The following is a 26,255-nucleotide window of genomic DNA, read 5'->3' on the forward strand; positions in this document are numbered from 1 at the left end:
TGTAGACCATCTGGAGCAGAGTTTTAAGGGTAGTCTATTCCATTAAAAAAAAAAAAAATCACCTGTGCTCTTTCTGGAAATGGAATTCAGATGGTGGTTCTACATGGCACTTAATATAGTGCTTTTTCTCCCATAAAAATCCAGTCATCCTGATAGGCAAAATCTTACAATATGTTTACTCAGCAAAGATACATCTTCTTCCCTGCAACTTGCCTATTCCTATTTGCTCTCGGTTCAGACTCTGTGGTCAAGGCATTCATACATTGCCTTTATTTAGTCAGTGTCTTCTTTTCCTGGCAGAAGCACCCGCACCCCCTATTTTCAGACAGAACAATTGCTCATATTTTTAATGATGTCATGCAAAATTGTGCTTATAATAATAATACACCCTTTTTTATATAAATGAGCAATTGCTCTGCTAGAGAGGAAGCCCACTAATTAACTCCCCTTGTAGGAAACAGGAACTGATTAATTTAGGGCAATTCAGGAATGGTATGGTGCATGAAGAGGAAGTAATTAAAACAAAGGGGCAAGGAGGAAGCTACCCATTAAAGCAGGGGTGGACAGCCCACAGTCCTCATGAGGCTCTTAGCCACTCTCCATAGATCCATTGAAGTAGTCATGACTAACTGAAGTCTCATTGATTTCAATGGGTCTGTTCTAACCTTGACTATGCCTGGATCCATCCCATTGTCTTTATGCTCCATAAAAACTGAATGACTAAAGGGTGTCCATTCCAGACTAAATTATTAGTGTGGAAGCTACCACACTGTTTTTTTTTTTGGGGGGGGGGTTTGCCCTGAGCACCAACTTCAGGAGGTTGCCAAGCAGTGCGCATGCAGTGGCAGAGGCTCTCACTGCTCCTGCCCCTCCTCTTCCCAGCCCACTGCTGCCAGCTGGCAAATGGAACCACAGCAGGAGCCACAGGGGAGTGGGCCGGGAGGTCCCCCAAGTGTCACAATGCAGCAACCCAACCCCCAACCCCTCTTGCATTCTTATGCACTGGCGACTAGCTGACGTGTCACCCCTGTGACACATTCAAGCCCAGCCACCGCCACCCGCACACAGAGGGAGGGAGAAGTCACCACTGTGCACGCAAAGTGCCACAGGTCTTGTAGTTTTCCTGTCACCCAATTGCTCCTCGAGTATGACATGCAGAGAATGGCTTGGAGAACTATAAGTCACACAATGTACTATAATCCTGAAAGGTGGGAGGAGAGAGAAGGTGTAGGGGGGAAGTACAATTAGTGGGACATGAAGAACTGTGGAGTTTGACGTCTGGGCCCAAAAGATGTGCTGCTGGGCCCTGAAATAGAGGGGGCAGACACAGTGGGCAGTGGGTAGCTGGGTGCAAGCTATTTGCATATTATTCTTGTGCATAATATTATACACTCAAAAAATCCTGAACAACCCTAAGGAATAGCCTGAACTCCAAAAGCTCCCTAAAACCTTCTAAGATGGCAAAAATAGTTGTTCAATACCCCTGCAACACATGACTTGTGATGGCGTGGGCAACAGGCAGGCACTGAGTTTTCTTTCTTAATTGGATCCAAAGAGGTTGCACAACGCAAATCTGAAATGACTCAGTTCCATCATGTCAGTGTCTGGGAAGAAGGAAATGAAACCTATCAAACAGGTTTAATGGCCCTAAATGAGCAAAGTGCATTTGATAACAGTATACAATGGGCAAAAGGAGAAGCAAAACTATATTTGAGTAAACTCCAGTCTAACCTGCTTGTACCAAGGGATTTTTCAAACATGAAGTCATGCTGGGTGTGTGTTTAAGTTTCCTTCTTTCTTTTTGTGTCTTGATATGCAAGAATAGCTATTGAAGTGGAAGGATGTTGGCTTTGCAAAGTGTTTGAAATTTGCATGGCCTAATCTACAGAGACAAGGTAAGAGGATGACCTGTGAATTTCATCAATGATTTGGAAAAAATGAAGTGTTGTGCTCTGTTCATACAACCCCCCGCCCCAACACACATCAGTGTTTAGAAGGAGAAGTGAGACCACACCCATTAGCACTGCCCCAAACCACCATCCCTAATAACCATTATTGGAGTGGGGCTAACACCATGGTTTCATTTACCCCTCCATACATTGAATGTAGATGTGAGGGAGGGGATTGTATTAATAGGGTTTAAGATTTTAATCAAAGAAAATCCATGAGATCTAGTACCAGGGCTGGCCCAAGATGCTATGCTGCCTGAAGCAAGGGACAAGATGCTGCCTCCCATATTCCATGCACAAAAGCCAACCAGACTGGCAATTGAATCTTACTTCAACTCTGGCTGCTACTTCACCTGAGGGCAACCGTGTAGTTTAGGGGGTGCAGCACAGGCTGCATGGTACACATCCAGCTCTGTCCTGTTACAACCTGCCACCACTCCCCACATCTGCCACCTGAGGCAGCCACCTCATTTTGCCTAAAGACAGGGCCAGCCTTGTCTAGTACACCATTTTGGTCCTGGAGCGGCATGGTCATTTAAAAAGTTTTTTTCTTTCTTTAAAACAGGGTTGCTTTAAACAAATAGTTTATCGCTCAGGCACACCTAAGGCAGCCTTCTTTTGGGAAGCCCCTAGGAAGAGGAAGTGTTTTGGCTGAAAGTAAACGGAGACAGAGGATTTCAATTTAAAAAGAACACCCACAAACAAGGCAGTGAGCACAATTCATTTTTTTTTAACTTATATATTTATTATTGGAATATACTACACTGCATTTTTATTTACGAAAATTTTGCGACTCTTTGCAGACGATGAAAAAAAAGCCGCGTGACTGCTGGCTCCGCAGGATCTCATGGTGCCGTTCTGTAGAGGATTCCATGGCACGGACTGAAGGGAATTCGATTCCATTTCAGTCCGTGGCAGAATTCTCTGACATCCCTAACTACACGTATAATATAATGTTTGGCTCTTAGCCCATGAAACTTCAAGGCAGAGCCTGAGACCTATCGATAATCAAGCAGGGTTCAGCATATCAGGCAGAGCAAAGCATGCTTGGGCCTTGGTTCCAAGGACATGGGATTGATGGATCTGGTCAGTGACATTCCAGCCCTGGCAAAATATACCTTCCTCCCACAATACAAACAAACACAGCCGATGTCAAAAGACAGAAGCCAAACTTCTATTTTTGAAAAAGACAACAAAGATGGGGTTAGATGACCCGTGACATTAGAGGTGTATTCTAGGAAGATTTGATAAACATGGAGAAAAAGGGGGAGTTTTATAAAGGAGGAGATAATTTGGAATGTAGATGGCTGTCAGTTAGATTCTGGATTTACATTTTTCCTACAGTATGATGATTTTTCTTGTCCCATGTCTGAACTGGGTAGAGTAGAAAAAGGCTGCATGTTGCTGACAGCCTACCAAAGCATCATCATTCTATAATTCTATGCAGGCACATAGCATGAATTCTTCCACAGCCCTACCCAATATTTTTACTTTTTAATTTTAACCAGCTTCTTGGAACATAAATCCAGCTACCAGGCTAGGTACAGAAATAATGGTAGGGCTGATGGAATAATAGAAAGTTGGTAACTCTAGTTACAATAGTAATAAGACGTTTGTGCCACTGCAACTAAAAGTCATGTCAAGTGGGAAAGCATTGTGTAATTCTGTTCCATTTGTGATATAAAACTGCTTGGGATCCTTTTCTGTCCCATTTCTGCTCTAAATTGTTTGTGCTGTGTTGCATCAGCACCCAGATCCACCACCTTTGCTCAATTCCAGATTCTTCTCATGCCATTCTACTACTGTAGGAACACATAACCCCTGCAAGAAGGGCTTAGACACCCTGAGGTCAGTTCTGGGCCTTGGAGTAGGAAAATGCTGCTGGAATGTGTCAGGATGTACTCATATGTAACTGTAGGGTTTATATGTTACCACAGTAGTGTAGGAGGGACCCTTGCTTCATCATTTTCCAAGTCACTGACATTATATCTGAATGGACCCTTATTGTCAATGCAAGAGGACACACTGTTCTGTGCACTGAAGTGAAGACCCTGCTCCCTGAAATTTTTTATTTACACTGTTAACTCAGCAAAACAGCTCCTCAAATCAAGCTGTTAATCAAATCAAACCAAACACAATCCTACATGTTTATCTTTCCTTCCAGATCAGTGTGATCAAAGCATGGAGGTTGTGCTAGAACTTCCAAAACAGTTAGAAGAGAAGAACGACTCACTTGCTGAGAATGCTGGCCAAAATCAAGCTTTGGCCAAAGAAGGCAATGCGATGGCAGTCAAAGCACAGCCTGTTGAGCTCAGTAAAGAGGATGATTCATGCCAGTCTCCTTCAGTCCTATGGGAGGCCCTGGGCAGGCAGTTCTTGGAATATGGGGAGATGGCTGCTTTCCTGAGTCCAGAGGAGCAACAAAGGCGACTGATGGATTTCTTGCCCATCTTTCTGAAGGTTGGTTGGACCTCCAACATTTGAACTTTTTTGTTGTAAGGTCTTGCTCATACTACAGAAAAAAGGCTTTTCCTTTGTGTATGCATTAGGAAGGAAATGAGGCAAAGTGGGACAGGGCAAATGATCCCCAAAAGCGCAACCACTGGAATGTAGGAGCTGCCATTTTACTTCCACTCAGAAAACACAATGGGTTTCAAGCTGTAAACAAGCTTACATGGTTTGACTGGACAATGGAACAAGGCACATCCCTGGACATTTCTAAGAGGGAAGGGAAGATTTAAATCTATGCAACAACCCATTGTAGAATTACCTGAAGTATTTTTCACCTCCATCATGTTGTTTTTTATCCTTAACCTCCTCCACCCTCTCACACCTCATTAATGTTTTGATTTGGCTTCAAAAAGACACTTTTTTGCATCTAGATTTCTAAAGAGAGTCACAGGATTGTATTTCTTTAATGAAATCCACCTCTGTCTTTTAAATTCTGTAGTGGCCTCAGATTGGGTAATTAACTAACATCCAAGTTTGCATGCAATGTAAAGATTTTTGCCAATGCAACATACAATTCCTCGTAATTCTCTGAATAAGGCAACTGACTCTTTCAAAGCATTCCTGCCCCCTAACGTATAGTTCTTCTTTTATCAGTCATCTGATTGAAGTGCTGATTCAGGGCTTGCTGGGTCCACATACAAATCACAGGACCCCATGAGTCATTCTCACCCACAATCACATGGGACACAAGGGGGAAATATGAATTGTTACAATTACGCAAGCAAAGCCATTGATAACTTGCAATTTGTACCAAGGGAACCTGAATTCAGTATTAAAAATGTGTTTCTGTAATCTTTTGGGCAACAGAGTATCAGTGAGTTCCCTTTGCCCCTGCCCCTTCCTTTGGCTGCACCCCTCCCTTTTGACCTTGCTGGCAGCCCAGGAGGTGGGGCTTGGCAACTGAAGGGTCAAGGGGGACCCTTCCCTGCCCGTTGAGTACTCTGCATCTCTGGGTGTTTAGAGAGGTGGGCTGTATGGGAAAGTGGGTGAGGTTCCCATGGCTCTACGGCAGCACCAGGAGTGGATGAGGGCCACATGTAGCCTGTGGGCTAAAGTAACAAGTACAAAGGAAATATTTTAAAAGGATCTGCCAGCAGCTCCAAAGTTGTTATTATTACTGACTGAAAATAAGGAATAGATGGTAGCAAAACCAAAAAAGTGGCCTGTGGCATCATAAACACTGGCAGATTTATTGTGGCATAAGCTTTCATGCATCTGACCAAGCATGCTCTAGTTTACAAAAGCTTTTGCCACAATAAATTTGTAAGACTTAAAGGTGCCGCAGGACACTCTGTTATTTTTCTAGACAAAGAAGATAAGGAATAGTATTGAATACAAAACCGATGGTTAGAATGATGTACCCAAGGTATCTGGAAGCAAAAGGAAACCCCAGATTTAGAAGACTGGTGACATATATGGGACCAGCAATAACAACAACATTATCCTTGACCATAAGGAGGGGGAGGGGCTTTGTTCAGAGTATGGAAATAAACAGCTTGAGGTCTTGATTCAAGGAGGTAAATTTGACTTAATAGGTAGAACTGAGACTTGGTGGGATGACTCCCATGAGTGGAATATAGCAACTGAAGGATACAACTTGTTCAAAGAGAACAGAAACCATAGGAAGCGGGGGTGGGGGGAGTAGTTAGAAATGTACACACCTGCACAGATATTCAAGAGAATGAATGCGGTGGCCCTGTTGAAAGCATCTGGGGTAAAATAAATGGAAGAAGGAATAAAAACAATACTCTGGTTGGAGTCTACTACCAACCACCCAGTCAAGGAGAAGGTGTGGATGATGCTTTACAAAAGTAAATTGCAGGTATGTGTATTCAAATGTGTATCTTGGACTTCAGGAAAGCTGATTTTAATAAACTCAGAGCAATGATAAGTAGGATTCCATGGCAGGAAAGCCTAACAGGAAGAGGAGTTCAGGAGGGATGGGAGTTCCTAAAAAAAAAGGCACAATCTGAAAAAATCCCAATGAGGGGGAAAAAAAAAAGGAAGACAACAGAAGAAGCCAATGTGGTTACACAAAAATCTTAGCACTTATCCAAAAATAAAAAAGGACACCTATGGAAGGTGGAAGGAGGGACAGGCCACTAAGGAAGTGTACAGGCAGATAGCCCAGAATTGTTGAGATGGTGTCAGGAAGGCCAAAGCTCAGAATGACCTGAGGTTGGTGAGGGATGCTAAGAACAACAAAAAGAGCATCTTCAGATATGTTCAAAGTACAAGGAGGACAAAAGTAATGGTAGATCAGCTGTGCAGCGAAGATGGCAAAATGCTGACAGATGACAAAGAAAAGGCAGAACTGCTCAACTCCTATTTTGGCTCAGTCTTCTCCCTAAAGAGGATCTGTGTCCCATCTGGCATATCTGACAAACAGGCTGAAGGAGTAGGAGTGCAGCTTGAGGTTGACAGAGAGATGGTCAGGGAATATCTAAGCACCTTAAATAAGTTCAAGTCCCCAGGTCCAGATGATTTGCATCCTAAGGTGTTGAAGGATCTAGCAGATGGAGTCTCAGAACCTCTATCTATTATTTTTGAGACATTGTGGGAATGGGGGAAATACTGGAAGACTGGACAAGGGCAAATGTTGTCTCTATCTTCAAAAAGGGCAAAAAGGAAGATCCAATTATAGCGAATTATAGACCAGTCGGTCTTGATGGGAATTATTTGAAATTGCTGCCCCCTGTTAAAAAGGCAGTTAGTGGAGAAAAAACAAACAAGAGGCAGAATAGAATGAGCATTTACCAGTCCCACATGAACGCAAGGCAAAGAAAAAGGAGATCACACCTTTTTTTGGTGAAGAAAGGGTAAAATGATTTACTCACAATATTCTTACATAAAAATTCAGGTACAGTGTAGAGTTTCGTTCAAAGTTTGTTTAGTCCATTGCTTTGTGTTCAGTATCACCGGCAGGAGCAAGGGAGAGCAAACACAACTGCTCTTAGCAATGGAGGAGGTCAAGGGAGGGGGGAAAGGAAGGAGAGGAGCAGGAAACCACACTGTAGGCTATAGAGATCCTAAGGCTAGCTGTGGTCTAAAAAGTAAAAACTCCCATGAATTAAATTACTGCAACACTGCCCCCTTTCTGTAACTTGCAGATGAGGTTGCAATATTCCCAACACCCCTTCTCAACAGTGCAAGAGTCCTGAAGAGTCATCTTGAGTCGTAAATACTTGAAGCGCTCTCTTGGTAGTAGCATATTGGAGTAAAGTACCACTTTTTGTGCAGCTTTGCAGAACAAGGGCTTATTGAGATGAATGATTGTCCAACTGCAGAGATGACAGCAGATATATGCAAGAATCGAAGTTAAAAGCCCATTTTTGTTTCTGATATATAGGCACAGAACTACCTCACTTTGTTTGAAGCCTTGCTCTGTGAGCATTTTATTTAATTTCTCCTTCCAGGCTCTTGCTGCCTGTTTAAGTCCATAGAGTCCTTTCCTGAGTTTGCACACAAGATTTGCTTGCTTGAGGTTTGTGAAACTGGAGGTTGTACGATATACAGTTCCTCTGTTATCTCTCCATGTAGAAAAGCAGTCTTCACATCTAGGTGCCTTACATGCATCTTTCTGGGTGCTGCTGGATTCAGGAGTATTCTAGTGTTGCTGTATTTCACAACAGGGGCAAATGTTTTATCAAGGTCTTCTCCATACTTACGTAGAAAACCTTTGGCCACTAGTCTTAACCTGCAGTGTTCCACTTTGCCTTATGCACCTTGCTTTATTTTGAAGACCCATTTGTATCCTATGGCTTTCTTGCCTGGCGGTAGTTTAGTTAGGATCCACGTTTTGTTCTTGTGCAGGGCCACAGTTTCCTCTTCGGCTGCTTCCCTCCATCGGTTGGCCTCAGCCTTTGGCATTTGTTCAATTTCCTCCTAAGTTGACAGTTCATTGGGTGGTACTTACCTTGCGAGGTAGGACAGGTGGGAGTGAAACAGGTCCTTGGAAAAAATTCCTTTTCCGCCTGCATTTTTCTGGTCTTTTCCTGGGCCTTCACATCTCTATCTATGATTCTATGTTTTTGCCCTGCCCCTCTGCATGGAATGGAGACACGCGGGGCGGTGTCCCACATCCCCCTGTCAGGTCAGATTGGGAGAGGCTAAGCATGCCTTTAAAAGGCAGTGCTACCACCACCACCTAGCCTCTGTGAATGCAGCACGGCATCCTGCCCATCTGTCCCAGTTGATAGCATAGGATTAGCCCATCAACCCCAGAGCCTGCCTGAGTAGGAAATGTTGGGGTGGCACTGGAAAGGCTTTTTTGTGGTGAGAGGGGCTACTCCATACCATCTGGTTAAGGCATAAAGTCTACTTATTTGTCTGATTGGCTGCTATTTTCATTTCTGGTCATAACTGGCACATCGTGGTGGCTATGTGAGAAGATAAATTAGGCTGCTTTGCTGAGCACCCTGAGGCACCTGGAGGGTGAGGAGGCATGATTCTAACCTACCTCTTATTGCCTGCTGGCTCAAGAGGTTGTGGGAAGGGGGTGCTCATTTGGCCCTGGAGGCTTTATTTATTTATTAGTTAAATTTATATCCCACATTTCTACCAAAACTGGCATTCAAAATGGCTAAAAAATTAGTAAAATTCAAGTAGAAATACAATTAAAACATAAACACAGATTAAAACACAATGAAAATACATCAACAAAAAGCAATCACCCACTAGTGAAACCCCACTTCAATGTCAACTAAGATTAAATGTCAAATGCCTTCTGAATAAAAAAAAAAAAATCTGCCTGCAGCAGAAGGACAGCAGAGAAGAAGCCAGCCTAGCCCCTCCTGGCTGGAAGTTCCAGAGCCTGGGAGCAGCTGCTGAAAAGGCCTCTCTTGCATCCCCACCAAATGTGCTTTTGATGGTGGTGGTCCAAGAGAAGGGCCTCCCCTGAAGATCTTAAAACCGAGGCAGGCAGGCTTGTGTGAGATAATACTGTCTTTGAATCAGCCTGGTCCCAAGTTGTACAGAGCTTTATAGGTTATAACCAGCATTTGAATTGTGCCCACAAACAGATCAGTAGCCAGTGAAGCTGTTGTTACAAGGGAATCACATTCTCACTTTGACTGGCCCCAGTTAGCAATCCTACCACAGCTTTCTGGTCCAGCTGAAATTTCTGAACACTTTCCTAATTCCTACATAGAACATGTTACAGTTGTCCAAATGAGATGTAACTAAGGTATATGTCACTGTGGTGAAGTCTGACATCTCCAGAAATGGGCACAGTAGCTGAATCCAGGGGTACATCCAAACTGCAGACCTAAGTCTTCAAGGGGAATGTAGCCCTTTCCAGCACAGGTTGAATCCCTATTCCTTGATCTGCCTTTTGACTGATCATAGAATAGTAGGGTTGGAAGGGACCTATAAGACCATCGAGTCCAACCCCCTGCTCAATGCAGGAATCCAAGTCAGAGCATCCCTGACAGATGGCTGTCCAGCCTCATCTTGAATGCCTCCAGTGTGGGAGAGCCCACCACCTCCCTAGGGAATTGGTTCCATTGTCGTATTGCTCTAACAGTCAGGACGTTTTTTCCTGATGTTCAGCCGGAATCTGGCTTCCTGTAATTTGAGTCCATTATTCTATGTCCTGCACTCTGGGATGATGGAGAAGAGATCCTGGCCTTCCTCTCTGTGACAACCTTTCAAGTACTTGAAGAGCGCTATCATATCTCCCCTCAATCTTCTCTTCTCAAGGCTAAATATGCCCAGTTCTTTCAGTCTCTCCTCATAGGGCTTTGTTTCCAGTCCCCTGATCATCTTCGTTGCCCTCCTCTGAACCCTCTCCAGCTTGTCTGCATCCTTCTTAAAGTGCGGTGCCCAGAACTGGACACGGTACTCTAGATGAGGCCTAACCAGTGCTGAGTAGAGGGGAACTAGTACTCCCCGGGATTTGGAAGCTATACTTCTATTAATGCAGTCCAAAATAGCATTTGCTTTTTTTTTGTAGCCACATCACATTGTTGGCTCATATTCAGCTTGTGATCTACAGTTCCAAGGAGCACCTCTGTCTTGTTTGGATTAAGTTTCAATTTGTTTATCTTCATCCCGTCCATTACTGACACCAGACACTTTTTTAGAACTAGAACCACTTTCTTCGATTTGGATGAAAAGGAGAGATAAGGTTGGGTATCATCAGCATGCTGGTGGTACCAAACCCCCAAACACCATATGGCCTCTCCCAGCAGTTTCCTGTTAAATAGCATGGAAAACCAGATAGAACACCGTGGGAGACCACAGGCCAGTGGCTATGATGTCAAACTGGAGTCCCCCAGTACCATCTTCTGAATTCACCCTTCCAGGAAGGACTGGAGCCACCATAAAACAGTGCCTCCAGTTCCTATCCCAGAGAAATACCTCAGAAGGACAGTATTGAAAGCTGCCAAGAGCTCTGATGGAACAACCAGTGGCACACTCCCTCTGTCCAGTTCCCAGCATAGATCATCCACCAATGTGACCAAAGCAGTTCTATATCCCTATCTCATAACCCGACCTGAAGCCAGATTGAAATGGATTTAGAGCAGGTATGGAGAACTAGTTTCTGGTGGGGGCCATGGACTAGGCTTCACTGCATGCAGGCTTTCCCCATTAGTCCTGTCTTTGCCCTCTCCATCTCCATCCAGCAATGGGGGAAGTGGGGGAAGGAAGTGGGGTGGGCAAAGCGGAAGCAGCTTCTCTGATGGAGGAACAAAGGGGATCCAGCTAGCTTCCCCGCCCTGCCTCCTTCCCCCATTGTAGGAAGGGGGTGGAGTGGGCAAAGCAGAATCAGGCTGCCCTGCATCCCCGTCTCCACTGTTATCTCTCATCTCAGTTCAGAGAGATTAATGTCAGGGTGGGAGGAGGCAGGGCAGCGGGACTTGGTTCGTGCCAAGGATAGTCATCGCTCTCCAAGCACAGGTGAGTTCCACCACCCGGCATCCCCACAGTTATCTCAGATTGAAGGTAAGAGTGGTGGATGCTCTCTGAGAGGATTCCTCAAGGGGTGGAGCTTAGAGCCTAAACCCTGCCCCAGGAGGAGCCCCTGGAACCCCCAGGGGATGGATTGGGGTACCTGGTGGGCCAAATCTGGCCTACAGGCTGGAGGCTCTGCACCCCTGATCTATATAATCCATCTTATCCAGGAACCCCTGCAGCTGACACCACCACATGCTCCAGCACCTTGCCCAAGAATGGAATATTGGAGACTGACAGGATGTTATCCAATATGCTGAGGTTCAGGGTGGTGTTTTTCTTTAAACGGAGGTCTCACCACCACCTCTTTTAGATATAATGGCACCATGCCTTTTTGTAAAGAGGAATTCACCCTTATTCACTCAGCCAGTCTCCCCTGCTCCCCTGGCAGCTTTTATAAGACAGGAAGGGCAAGGGTCAAGCACACCAGTGGTAGATCTAGTCTCTCTAAGGATTCTGTCCAGATCCTTAGGCTGTACAAATTGAAAAGTATTCACTGCAACTGGAAAAGCAAAGGACAAAGTTACATCCTTTGGACCTGTATGAACTATGGCATCCAAGGCGGAATAGAAAGGAGTGATTTTATCTATAAAATGTCATGCACTTTGGTCACAACAGACTATAAAATAGTCTAATCAGGTGAATAGGCAATGACCGGGTTGATCATGGAGGGGGAAATAAGCCACAGTGGCTTATTTCTACCTCTGCCTGTCACATTCTGGGGGGATTAGCATAATTACCTTTGGCAGCGCAGCTTATCCTAAGAACCTGGTCAGGGTAGCTTGTTGCCATAAGTAACAAGCCATCCAGAACTCATGGGCTGTTGTAGGGTTCTGGGTGTCTTGTTAACCACAGCAACAAGTCATCCCAGCTGGGTTCACGTGACACGACAAGCCACAATGCCAAGGGTAATTATGCTAATCCCCTGGCATGCGCCAGGCACATGCAGATGGGGAAATAAGCAACCGTGCCTTATTTTCCCCTCCCTGATCATGCAAATTGGCCAGAGAAAGGCATGGAGCAGCCTGAGCCAGTTGGGTGGTCTAGGGTGTTAAGCCAGGGTGGTGTTGCCCAGATGTGGATGACAGTTGGGTGACTCTCTTAGCTATCTGCTCTAGCTGTAGGAAGCCCATACCGGAGTTATTAATGTTGCTGTAATGGTTTTTGAAGATCCAGGTAAGTTAATAAAAGTGTAGCCTTTACACCCAACTTTTTTCTCATGTTGTGTCTTCATTAGGAGGGCAATCTCAAATTATTAGGAGGGCAAAATCAAAGTCATGTCAGGGAAGGAAAATCAATACATCTCATACCAAATGGATACCTTTTTTAAAAATTTGTTTTAGGCCTGGGACCAATCAGCCGGCAATATCTCTTTCCTAAATATCCAGCTTTTAGCAAGTGAAACTTCGAAACTCCTGGTGAAAAAAATCAAGAAGAAACTGAATAGGAAGCCTGCAGGTGAACCTGACTTTAAGATGCCTCTTCTTTTTACACTTGATCTGTAGCCCCAGTTCCCAATTGTAGCCCATTCAACTTCCCATACACTGTGTCACAGGATCCATGTAGGTTTGCTCCAGCAGAAATATGAACTCCTTATCTTCCTAGTTCAGCTCAATCCTGGGGACTTGTCGCTTGAGGGGCTCTTCCAGGGGAAGAAGGTGTGACAGTCAGTATGGATAAGGGATGGAAGAACCCCTTACCTGAGGGAGAAGATATCAAGTAGGCAGGGTCCCCACAGTGCAGGATACTGAGAGTGACAGCTGGAAGTGGGTGGGACACTGTCCTGTGAAGATTAAGGCTGGCTATGACAGAGGGGAAAGAGATGCCCAGAAAGAGGAGCATGGCAGCCATGGCACAGCAATGCTCCCTGTTGGTCTGGGACTTCGATTACATAATCTGCGTGGCCCTTGCTCAGGCATTTTCTAGCATGCTGCTTTTGTAAGCTGTTTTTATTTGGATGTTGATCTTATAGAGTGACTATTTTTAGCTTATTTTGTGTATCAGTTGTTTTGTGGTATTTGAAATATTTTATTTTAAGCCACCCTGATAATGTATTTGAAAGGCAGGGTAAAAATCTAAATCTAAACAAACAAACAAACAAACAAATTCTGTAACAACTTTGCTGTTAGTCCCTGAGTGGAATACAGTGCTACTGGCCCTTGAACAATAAACTAACCATCTATCTGTTTTCTTGAATGGTGTTAATATCTAATATCGACAGAAGAAGCCCGACTGACTGTGTGGAGATTTCTGCAGGAGAAAGCAGATGAGGCTGCTGATGGTTATGTGCTCCTGAGATCAGTCTACTTGCTTTCACTTGGTCACTTGGTAAGAGGATTTATGGGGATTTTGCGGATTTATGTCCCCACCTGCCCAGTCCAAGGAATTGATATTAATGCTGCCTGACTTGGATTATGCCTAACTTCGATTGACTTCATTATTTGAGGCAGTTTAGGTTTTCAAGGTTCTATAATTGTATACTGAGAATTATGTACAGCATAAAATCAATTTCTCTTATTGGTATAAAATTTGGCATGCAGTATGTACCTGAGAGAAATCTGATGATGTATGGCTGAGTTATAGCATTTTAATTGTTTTGCAGAGGTGCAAAATGTTAAAGTTCATTGGTTGTGATATTTCTGTTTGCCCACCTAAAACATACCTTAAAATTTTCCTTTGCCTCAAAGAGGTGGAAGGGGAGACGGTGACCCTGCTGTCAATTTTGGAGGGTAAGAGGAATGAAATGAGGTGGAAGGTGAAACTCACTGGCATCATCAGCCCTCCACTTAGCTGCTCACTAGCAGCATTTTTTTTTTAAAGAAAACAGCAACAGATCACTGCTAGAATGACACTACATGATGATATAACATTATTCAGATGGGGTCTCCTGGGGTCTTTCATCCCCATTATCCCTGAAAATCCCCCAGATGCCCCTCCACTTTTGCAACCTGTCAATTGGGTGGCAAAATGGGGGGCAGGCCCACCCCTACAGATCCCTTCTCTTCAGCCAAAGGTTTTTGATCCTAGAATGTATTGTACTGTGCTTGTGATGGTGAAGCCCCTGACACTGTGCTTGAGCTGGTGTAGTGAATGAAATGCTCAGGTCTTCAGGAAACTAAATGGTTTGCAGCCCAGCTTATATGAGGGAAGAGAAAGTGGTTGGTTTGCAGGGTCAGCCCTACCATTAGGCAGAATGAGGAAACTGCAGCAGGAGGCAGATGCTGGGGAACAGCAATGGCACCCCCAGTATTTCCCCCCATTAAAGGACAGAACTACATGTGTCACACAGCCCATCTTGCACCACCTAATTTGGCCTGCTACCATCAGATATGGTGGAGGATGCTATTCCTTCACCAGTGTTGAAGCAAGTCCCAACCTCCAGTCCAGGTGGATTGGAATGGGGAGCAAGGGGTGTCATCTTGTCCTTGCTTCAGGCAGCAAAACATATTGGGCTGGCCCTGTGGGTTTGGCTTGGATGAAAGACTTACACAGAGACAGGCCAAGGGATAGGAAGAGGTCAGTGAGGTAAGGAAGCTAAGGGACAGCAAACCCAGAGGCTTTGCTGAGCAGGCAAATGACTGAGAAAGAGAAGCCTGAAGGGAGAGTGGAAGGTGGCAAATGAAGCTTGGGAAATAGGGCAGAGGGCAGATGGAATGGAGGCAAGAAAGGGCTAATTAAAACTTCACAGTGCTTAACATCTGGAGCAGCTGCTTGCTATGGACGGAGGGAAATAGGAATAGTAAGGAGGTGGCTGAAGAGATAGTAGTCCTGTTCATGTGTCTCTCCCCAGCCCCTGTACATACCAGAAGTATGATGGGGGAAGCCCCTGACAGCCACATGTCTTCTGCCCCCTTAATGCCGGTATGTTCAGTGCAAAGGAATGCAGCCGCTCCTTTCAGGTATGTGGCAAATGCATGGATTTTGTTTGTGGGACTGGTAAGATGTGGACATTGGGGATAGTGCCAGTAGGTGCGGGCTCATTTCTGTCTTGCACATTCTGTGGATGTGTGGATGTGAGAGAGCGAATGGCTCTGGCGTGGCTAAAGGACATCGTTGCTAGATCTGGAGTCTACAGCCTTCCTCAACCTGGTGCCCTCCAGATATTTTTGACTGCAACTCCCATCAGCCCCAGCCAGCATGGCCATTGGTCAGGAATGCTGGGGGTTGTAGTTCAAAGCATCTGGAGGGCACCAGGTTGGTTCCCTGTCTACACTCTGACAGGGAAGTTACGTTTGCTTTTCCTTCTATGATACCTACAACACTGTGAACTGAGGGGGCAACTCTGAGGGGAAAATGAGGGCCAAAATGAAGTGGGAGGGAGGGTGTGTATGCTGAATTTCACATTGATTTGAACTGTCTATTTTTTTGGCTACAAGCTTTTAGTTGTTTTTCGTTGTAAATGTAAAACCTATATTGGCCAGAATGCCTACTCACATTGCAAATGTCCTTGTTCCAGTTTTTCTCTGATGTTGTCAAAGTTAAATAGCACAAGAAAATTCAGTATCCGTTTTACTTCAGCCACAGTTTGAAGGGAGGGGGGAGGAAAGGCAGTATTGTTCCTCCAGATCATGGAATAGCTGGGCCAGAAATGCAACAATTCAGGCTGCTTTGTAGAGTTGCATTGTCCCTCTACAGTTATTCTCCATGATAACACAAGAGCTCCTTAATTTGATGTTATTGTGCAGAGAACCCTAGATTCATAGAATCATAGAATAGTAGGGTTGGAAGGGGCCTAGAAAGCCATCGAGTCCAACCCCCTGCTCAATGCAGGAATCCAAGTCAGAGCATTCACAGAAGCATATTGCTAGAGAGGGCTTTAGGCCATCTGGTCTAACCCTCCACTTGATGTAGGAAATTCAGAGCTAGAGCACCCCGACAGATGGCTGTCCAGCCTCCAAATGAGAACATCCAGTGAGGGAGAGCCACCACTCCTTTAGGAAATTGGTTCCATTGTTAAACTGCGGTTCCCATTAAGATGTTTCTCTTAAAGTTCAACCAAATTCTACCCTCCTGTAACCTAAGCCCATTAGATCTAGTCCTGCCCTTGGTGGCAGGAGCAAACAAGTCCATGCCCTCTTCTATGTGGCAGCCCTTCAGCTATTTGAAGAGTGCTATCATGCACTCCCTGCAAACCCAGTCTTCTCTTCCCCAGGCTAAACAATACCCTGTCCACATAGGACTTGTTTTCTATAACTTAAAAAGGTTGCCTGGATAGAAATTCTGAAATAAGAGTCATACTGTATATGTATCTTTGCTTTCCCATATGCAGGAACAAGGAGTCCGATGGAGTATCATAAAATCTGGGCTCCCCGTCACACTACTACAGTGCCTGTATCTCTTCTTTGTCTTTCCCCTGGATGAAGCTGGTGACAGTGGCAGGAAGAATCAAGGCGAAAGGCAGGTGCAGGAAATGTTTGTGCAGGTAGGGGCTATTCAGATCTCTAGGGAGGATCTAAGTATATTAGCTTTGGGAGAAGGTCTCAACACTGGAGGTGAAGCTTTGCCAGCTGTATCTGATCCGCACAGCTGTTTCTTTCTTCCAGACAATGCTCAATATTTATGCAGAAGAACAAGGTGTGGAGGAGCTCCTTGTGGCTACAGATCTTCAGTCTCTGATCATCGCAACAGCTTCCCTTTGGGACCAAAGTAGCCCTTCCTGGAAGTGCCCCACAAGCCAAGTGCTCCGAACAATTTCAAAGGCTCCGTCCCAAAACACTATTTCATACCTGCAAGGTAACAGTCATTATTTCCTTCTGCGCCCCTGAGATGAATAAGAGCTGTGATCATGACACATGTTGTGAATTTCCACCTCCATTCAAGTCCTTTCCCAGTAAGAAATCTGCACTAGGGATGTTTGTGTTCAGGGAATCTTGCCCCAGACAAACCTGGGGACCAATGCATTTTAATTTATTCTCAAATTATCAGGAGACATGGCAAACCATGTGGTGACTCCAATTACTAGGGATGTCGCTCAGTTAAAGAAATCTAAGTTTATTAATCAAATGAGCTTTAATCAATCAATCAATCAATCAAATACATCTGCATCAATCTGTGTATGACTAAACAATCATTTTGAAGAAAACAGTGTACATTGTGTGTTTTTAGTTGGTGCATGTTCAAAGGCAGTTTGCCAGTGAGTACCACTTGCTGCTGGGAACATCAGTGGGAGAGGGCTATTGTTCTCATGCCCTACTTATGGGCTTCCCAGTGGCATCAGGTTGGCTACTCTGAGAAACTCTGTCCCCACTCCAGCTGAGGGCCCAACACTGTGCCCAGGAGCAGTAAGAATAAGGACCAGCTCTTCCTCCATGGCTTTGCCACATTGGCTTGGGCCATGCCTTGGCCAATCAGCACTACTGGCTGGCAGTGGTGGTGGGGCCCAGTGTCAGACCAGACAGAGAATGTAGTCCCTGTGTTCCACTACAAGGCTATACATTCAGGCCCTGAAACAGACTCAGGACAGCGTTTTTCTTTGCTGCTGCAGTTACTGTTCACTTCCTTCACTAATCACTGGTTGACCAAGCAGAAATTTGGTTCCAGGGTTTTTGTCTTCCTCATAGCAAACTGCTAGTTATTTTTAGTATGGTTTATTTTTGCTTTTATACCCCTGTGTTATTACCTCAGTCACACCTAGTTTGTCTGGCACTGGGGCATTGGGCAGGGACCACAGCCCAGGGGCAGATGAGAGGAGATGCCCAACATACTCCACCTTTCTGAGGGGCCCTTCCACTTCACCATTGGGGCCTTGCTACCTGCCACACACCCATGGTTAGTCATAGCAGGTGGCACAAGTGGCCTAAGCTAGTTGCAGCCCCAAGTTGACCTTCCTCTCCATACAACTTCCAGTGCTTGGGCTGTGGATTACCACTGGCAGCAGATATGATGTCATGGTGTTTGGTCCCTTGCCCCATCACATGCCAATATCTATCTGGAAACTATAATTTTAATAAAGTTGTGGCCTGATTAAACCAGGGGGTGTTTCCACAACAACGGAAGGAGAAGCGAATGGAGGAGTACTGGATTTTTTAAAAAATGGAATCAGCTTTGCTGCATTTTGGTCCATGTAGGGCTCCATGAGTCAAATTGCTTCACAGAACATACTTCCTGGTGAGGGTGGTGGTTGGAGTGAACATCATCTGACTGGCAGGGGCTGCTCAACCAATAAGAAAGGCTTCTCCCTTCCCCTGATGCTCCAGATGCACCTGCATTTCAAGAGCAAGCCTCATTGACCAAAATAGGAGTTACTTCTGAGTAGACACATATATTCTTGTGCTGGGAAAGCAGGGGGGAGAACACAGGGATGAAAAACCAGCCCACTTTCTAACCCAATGCTGCACAGGATCTCTATAACGAAGGTGTGAAGCAGTTAGTTCCTAAGGCAATAAACCAAACAACGAAGAACCTGAGCCTCGAGATTGCGCTATACAGCATTTAGGGACTTTGTGCTTTAAACTGTGCCATTTCAATTGAGGGGGATCTCTGTACATTCTGATGTGGGAATTCAGGGGACAAGCCTCATTGAGCACAATGGGAGTTACTTCCGAGTAGTCATTAATTGGTTTGTGCTGGGAAACACAGGGACAGGAAACACCCCTTGACTGTGGTTACAGTGAAAGGCACACCCCTGGGCAGGACCAGCGTACCCGAGGTCAATGCAGGGGTTGGGGCACACAACAACTCTACCACTGAGAACCCGACTTGAGGAAAAGAATCGGACTTTAAGCAGCCTCAGAAAATCCATTTTTTCCATGATAAGCTCCAGGGTGGCTGCTGGATGGCAGCAACATTAGGGATGTCAGAGAATTCTGCGACGGATCTCGGTGAGGCCGAATGCCAGTGCATTCCCTAATGACCCTCATCTATCCCTAATGACCTCCAATCCCAGCCAGCTTGGAATAAATCGCTTGTGGAGGACCCTCTCCCCATGTCTTAGTGTCTGTTCTCATCCTCCACTCCCAACTGCAAGAACAAACAAGATGGGAATTGATAGACTTTTGATCTAATCCTGCTTATGTCCCTAAGTTTATGGTTTAAAAATGTTTTTATTATGGTTTTAGCAAACATTTGTCATGTTTTTGTGCGTATGGACTGAAAATGTTCAGAGCAGTACAGGAAAACCTACTGGTGCCAGGAGAGGCAAAGATAAATGCCTGTGAGAGTGCTAGTATGGACACATCCTTGGTGACTGAAGGTTGAAGCTTTGAGCTCTGCATACAGTAGTTACTTCCAATGTACATGTTTTGTTTTTTATTTCCAGCTACAGATTGCATTAAAATGTCCATCCAGAACTTGTCAAAGCTTGCTGACTCCTTGCCCCCGTGTGATGTATGTGAACCAATCAACATCATCCTGTGTCTTGTGAAGGATTCATACTTAATCTCACCAGCTTTGCTTTTGGAGTTTGAAAAAAATGGGGGCTATCAACTCCTGATGAAAGTTTTTCTAAGGCAAGTATATTGACATCAAGGAATCATAATGGCATATTTCTCTACACCTCAGGTTTATTGTGCATTCATGGTTGCTCACTCACTGAATTGTGTGGGTCCATTACATGACGTCATCATCGTCCAGTCATTATCCCACCACTTCCACCCACCTATCCCGTGTTTTCCTCAAACGGAAAAAATGGGGCATTTTTCCAGATATGCGCAAATGGAGCGCCATGTCCTCCCCGTGTATTTCTCCCCTAGCGTGAATGAAGTGCTGAGTGTGGTTGTGGGGGGCGTGGTCATGATGTCGAAGGTGGTGACGAAGGCCTGAGGGGTGTTCAGCCTTCCCACGCCTGAGCCATTTTGGCTCCAAGCCATTTTCAGCCTGCCTGTTCAAAACAGAGTGGCAGAACAGCAGAGCATGGTGGCGGGGGGGCAGGGCAGCACAGCAGAGGAGCAGTAGAGGGGCTGAGTGGCAGGGACTGGCCAAAAGCATGGAAGAAGGAGGCGAGGCCTGGGGAGATCAGTGGGGGGGCTGTCCATGTGTCAGTCCCCCTCTACCAGTAATGTGCAAGGGGAGGGAAAGGGGCAGGAACCCAGGAGCAAGTATCGCTGAACCTGGAGTGTGTGTAATGCCTCTTCACGGAAACATAACGCTATGGGAATGGCCACCTACAGAGAAGGAATAGCATATAAAGGGAATCAGTTGTGATCCTGCATTTAAAACTGAAGTGGAAAGCACTGTTTTAAATGCAGGATATTAGGCTGGTGTAGAAATCCCCATAGTCTAGTTCTTTGAGATTTTGTCATCAGGCACTATTTTTATTAATGTTGTCTTCTAACAGCACTTTATTTCCTGTGATGGATTTCCAGTTTAATGATTGGGTCTGTGTTAAACCAGCTTTGCTAAGACTGTTAACTAGATGCTTGGCGAAGGATTCCCAGTCCTGAGCTTGCACCTGACATACAGAGTGCCTGGTTTTCTAACATGGCATCCTCTTCTAAATTTTGGACAATGCCATTTTATACCAAGTCTGACAATCTTCTCTCCAGTATTGAATGAATTAGTCCTCAATAACCTGGATTTGTATATCGTTGGGAGTGTGTCCTCCCATATGTATCTTCTGGTTTTATGTATTTACATTTTTAGTTGTTTTTTTTTATTTCACCCTTCCTCCAAGATGTTGGGCTGCATACATAGATGGGGTATTGTTATTGTTATTATAATGTCTATACTGCTTTTCCAAACATTCAAAATATTTATGACAAACCAATAATCAGTTTTTTGGAGTCTAGTTCTCATAAACAGGAGCAATTCAGACTACAGGTGCTGGGGCTGACATGACAGAATGTTCCTCCATACAACAAACAAACAAACAAACAAATAAATAAATAAATCCATACACACAGAAAGCAGGATATCAGGAAAAAGCTAGGCTACAATCCTTCCCCCTGACATCAAGTTTTATTGATTTATGTAAGTATTTGTATCCTGCTTGTCCCCTTTATAGACCGCAAGGCATCTCAAACAAGTAAAGCAATAAAATTAATAAAAACAAACATCACAAAACCCACAAAACTGATGACAAAGCAAACCCCACCTCCTATAAACATTTAAATAATGCCATGCCCTCCTCAATTAACTTCGTTGGTTTGAACTGTCCCCTCCCTGACCTGCATTTTGAGCCAGAGTTCTCAATATAACAACTTTGGTCTCAGCACTAGTGTTTCTTTCCCCACCCATTGGCTCTGCCAGATATAATTGGGGCATGAAAGGTAGCATCCTAGAATGGACATATCTGGGGAATTCTAGGAAGCTCAGAGTTAATCAGATCCTCCTGTTTTCTAGCCAAAGGGTGTCTTTTCTTCCAAGCGTACCTTTCATTCAGAGCCACTGTACCCCTCAGAAGCAGTTGCTATTATTAAGGCTACCTTTGTCCTCTCACAGCCTTAAAGACAGGCCTGTGAATTTCTACTCAAACCATTTGGCATCAGTCCTATAATGTTGGGGACTCACGAAATTTGTTCTGCTTTTCTCTCTAGCCAATGAGCCAGCCAAAAGCACAATGCCTTCCCCAGATTTCTGGGGGTGCTCAGAACTTTTGATGAAGTGGAACTTGCCTGTGTTCTTCTTGCATTCAGGAGTTCTATGCTGGAGCAGAGGTAATGAGATCAATGGTGTGCCAAGGTGCTTCTTACTTATGTGATCTCCCATCTGTATTTCCAGGTATGATGGGCTACTGAGGAGCAAAGAAGATGCCAGTCTCAAGCAAACATTGGACTTTCTGACACAACTGACTGTTTGTGGGAAAACAGAACTGAAGGTTTCAGGCAATATTGCAAACCCTCAGCTGCCACAATTTAATGCAGAACAATCCCCTTCTTCTGGTAAGTGTCTCCAGGTGGCAATGGGGTGGATGCATTGCATAAAGGTGTGTTAATGTATATTTCATGGAGAAGTACAATTGGGAATTTAAACACAGCCTGGGAACTTAAAAGGTGAGCAGAGCCTAGGTACTTTTTACTTCCAAGGCTGCCAAGAGTGCTTGTGATATATGCCCTCATTTACCAGCAATGCCCTACTGCATTTTACATTGGACAAACAGGTCGGTCTCTATGCAAAAGAAGTGAAGGTCATGGCCAAAAGAAAATTTCCATGATCAATGTCCCTGCAATACCTTTATTAGGCCAGCTCAAAAGTCACAAAGTAACTGTGCAAGATTTTGAGTTCTCCAGGGCTCTTCATCAGGTATGAAGCTTAATGTTCATGGCTTTTGATGTCCTTATACTAGAGCCCAGAGTATGGGAAATAAACAAGACAAGCTTGAACTCTTGATTCAAGATGTTAAATATGACTTAATAGGTATAATTGAGACCTAGTGGGATGACTCCCATGAGTGGAATATAGCAACTGAAGGATATAACTTGTTCAAAAAGAACAGAAGCCATAGAAAGGGGGGTGGAGTTGCACTATATGTTTGAAATGTACACACCTGCACAGAAAGCCAAGACAATGAACCTGGTGGCTGTGCTGAAAGCATCTGCATTAAAATAAATGGAGGAAGGAATAAAAACAATACTGTGGTTGGAATTTACTATTGACCACCAGCCAAGGAGACGATATGGATGATGCTTTCCAAAAGCAAAGGCAGATAGGTCAGAGAAGCATGAAGTAGTAGTAATGGGGGACTTTAATTACCTTGATATCTGTTGCGGGATGCTCCCTCAGGTAACATAGGATTGCTCTGCCCGCCAGGTTAAGTCAGTGGCTTGATCAGAGAGCTATAGAGCTGCTCCCCTGTAAAAAACAAAACAAAAACCTAGTGAAATTAGTGGCTAACAGTTCTTATAGTGACATATTCTTATAGTGACATAGGTATGTGGGTATAGGATTGCAGTCTTAGGTCACATCTACATGGGGCATTTACTGTGGTCCTGCTGCGGCCCCAAGATGATCATGGCACATGATGCATACTCCTCTCTGTAGCAAGCACGCTTTTTCTTGCTGTAAAATCCATTTTTGGGGAAACTGGTTTTCTGACGGGTTTTCCCATCACAGCAGTTTGTGAGTCTGTGTGACCTGAACTGTTCTCAGTGTGGGCTGCTGGGAGCAGCGGTGATTGGAAGAAGGGAAAGTGGTGGTGGTGGGGGCTTTGGGAGAGCAGAGGGTTAAACATGTCTACCCAGAAGTAACTTCAATTGTACTTTGCCGAGTACAGAAGCAGAGGGGTTGGGAGAATTCCTTTGTCTGTTGTTTTAAATATTCACTGAGCATGGGAGTGGGGAGGGGGTGGGCAACCAGCCCTGTTACTTTGAAACTGCTGTGTTGTGACATGCACTGGATAAATATGCTTACTCAGAAGTCACTCTCTCCAGTTGCACTTCATTGACCTGGGGAGAGGATGGGCAGCCTGGCCTGTTGCTTTAAAACTGCACTGCTGCGAACGTAGACATAACTTCAATGATTCTTAAAAGGGATTGCCCCCAAATAACTCTCATTCCCACTGGGAAATGCTGGCTGGCGGGGAGGCACTGGATAAACATGCTTACTATGAAGTAACTCTCTCCAAATGCACTTCACTGACTGCGGGAGTGGGTGGGCGGGCAGCCTCTGCTCATTTGCTGCCCCAAACCTATGCAGGATGTGGGGCATCAGCTCTACTTGAGAGACTCCACTCACACAACCTCAAGTGAATGTGGTTTCTGGTGCCATTTGCCCTGAGAAAGCAGATGTGGCCTTTGGGTGCAATCCTATGCATGTTTATTAAGAAAAAAAATCCTACAACTCCCAACATTCTCTGCATAGGATTGCCCCCTCAGATAGTTAGAATGTTTGGTTCTGTCAAGCAAATTAAAATGGGTTTATACAAAGGGGGAAAAAATACAGAAATTTTTGAAAGTAAATAAATATTGTTAGTTACCAACAAGAATTATGGAATAAACTTGAATTTGCAGTCAGAAATCATGCTATTGTCACCCTTTTGGAAATTAATACTTTTAGGGTGCAACCCTATGGCCGCTAGTCAGCGGCTAGACGGCCATAGGATAGGTCAGTCCCCGGGAACTGACCTTGGAGCCTGTAAGGCCTCAGGCCTGAACCAAGCTATTAGTAGTTTTAGAGAGTCTTAGATGCCCCATAATGCTCTCTGACTTTGGTTCAGAAGGCTGCTGTTTTCCCTGACAGGCCTCTTGATTTACCAGGATGAGTCAAAGAGCGATAGCGCAGCCTCAAGCACATCTTATCAGGATGCGCCTGGGAAGTGAGGCTATGTTTATGCCAAGCTGCTGTGCTGAGAACCAAGCACTGCTAGTCTATGCTGGGAATGAACGTGGCACTTGCTGCTGTCATGCTGCCTCACTGCTAACATGTATGGTGTAAAACCCATTTTACCCCATGGCTAACGTCATCTTCCACTCATAACTCTCCCATATTTTCCCACCACTTATTCTGTCTCTTTTCTTACTGTCAAAAATCCATTAAGGAAGAAAGAATGGAATAGCTGCACAAAGCCTTCTAACTGGTAGCACTGGGAGCCCTCCAACTCGTAGCACCCTAAGTACACTGAATGCAAATACTGCTGTGGTGCAGCCTCCATTCACACCTATAGTATTTGCAGAGAAGCCAGATTTGCTAGATTCTTCCCATTAGGAAGGGGGCAACAGTGGCTGTAAATAATCACTCGGGAAGAATAACACAGAAATTGTTGGCACTGTTGTTCTTTCCACAGGGAACAGAGTGAGAAATCTGAAAGCTTTCCAGGTGCTAGAATCCCTTTTTCGGAAATCCATCAACCCGGACCTCTGCCAATACATTTTACTCGCCCTAAGATCTATCTGGACCTGGAACTCCATGAACTTCTTTCTCCTAGAATGGTCACTACAGCCCATTTCTCAATTTGTCGGTCTCATCCCTCTCAAGCCACCCTTGGTCCAGATACAGTTCTTCCAGCTGGTGGAGTCAGTGGTGCTGGACCTCTCATATATCCCCCATGAGATCCTGAAAGAGATTCAGTGTTTGATAAAAGAGAATGCGGAGCCACTGTGCACTTCAGCTGCTCTGCGCTGCCTTCACAGCATTACACAGAGGGACCTGCTCTTCACAGATGTCTTCAGAGACTCAGGGCTCTTGGGAATGCTGCTTGCTCAGTTACGCAAAGAGGCCAAGATACTGAGAAAGAAAGGTACAATATCTAATGAGTCCTCTATGCATAACAACCTTAGCCAGGCTGTATGTATGCCTGATCTCAGTTTCGATTTAGAAATACACATGTTTCTGGCTTTCACGGTGGTAGAGGACAGTATAAAACTATACTGACAGTGTTAATGGACAGCTTGGAAAATGAACAGGACCTAGAAGAATCCTTTCTGTGGTTTCTTTTTGCCCCATAAGAAGTGCTGCGCTGCTGCTAGCAAACATCTGCTTTTCTGAACCACTTCCAGGCTGATACTTGGTGTCTGCCTCTGAAATGGTTCACGGTGTGAATGCACTTCCAGCAACCCCTCCTCCTCTTCCTGTGCTTGTAATGGTGCCAGCTGAATACTATGTTTACTTCTGATTCCAAAATGAACTGCCACTCATATCACAATCATGTGACATGCACAGTATACCACTTTTATCCTATAGGAGACTGTTTTGGTGGCAGCTGATGCTGGGCTTCTGTGCAGTTTTTATGAGAGTGGAGGGGAGATTTGCTCAGAGGAACCCTCTCCTCCCAGAATTCAAACAGAAACACCCCTCTCTCAGTAGCTGACCTTAGTGTTTGCCTGAGCAAGCCACAGCAGGAAGATAATTTCCCCCCTTCCTTCCTCTGCTAGGGATGTACGAAACACCTACCTGGCTCTGTGCCGGGCAATCTGCGGTGGGGGGGAGGCGCTCCGTCCCTCCGCCCGGAATCCTCGACGGGGGGGGGAG

General features: G+C 44.9%; 1 protein-coding gene across 4 annotated transcripts in view; it reads left to right on the forward strand.

Moving 5' to 3' along the window:
- The window catches only part of WDFY4 (WDFY family member 4), a 415,677-nt gene that overhangs the window by 13,936 nt on the left and 375,486 nt on the right, over positions 1-26,255 (forward strand). For 3 of the 4 annotated variants that reach the window (XM_084845114.1, XM_084845112.1, XM_084845113.1), the window contains exons 2-9: positions 4,114-4,409; positions 12,758-12,872; positions 13,636-13,742; positions 16,684-16,836; positions 16,958-17,147; positions 19,672-19,861; positions 22,071-22,231; positions 25,072-25,524. In XM_084845114.1, the coding sequence (XP_084701240.1) occupies positions 4,131-4,409; positions 12,758-12,872; positions 13,636-13,742; positions 16,684-16,836; positions 16,958-17,147; positions 19,672-19,861; positions 22,071-22,231; positions 25,072-25,524 (1,648 nt within the window). In that variant the 5' untranslated portion in view covers positions 4,114-4,130. Of the gene's footprint in view, positions 1-4,113; positions 4,410-12,757; positions 12,873-13,635; positions 13,743-16,683; positions 16,837-16,957; positions 17,148-19,671; positions 19,862-22,070; positions 22,232-25,071; positions 25,525-26,255 lie in introns of those variants that run through there. The other variant, XM_084845115.1, reaches the window with a different exon arrangement.

The sequence above is a fragment of the Heloderma suspectum genome, chromosome 3 (assembly GCF_057233095.1).
Source record: "Heloderma suspectum isolate Gila_16-S chromosome 3, 16-S_ref, whole genome shotgun sequence".
NCBI lineage: Eukaryota > Metazoa > Chordata > Lepidosauria > Squamata > Helodermatidae > Heloderma > Heloderma suspectum.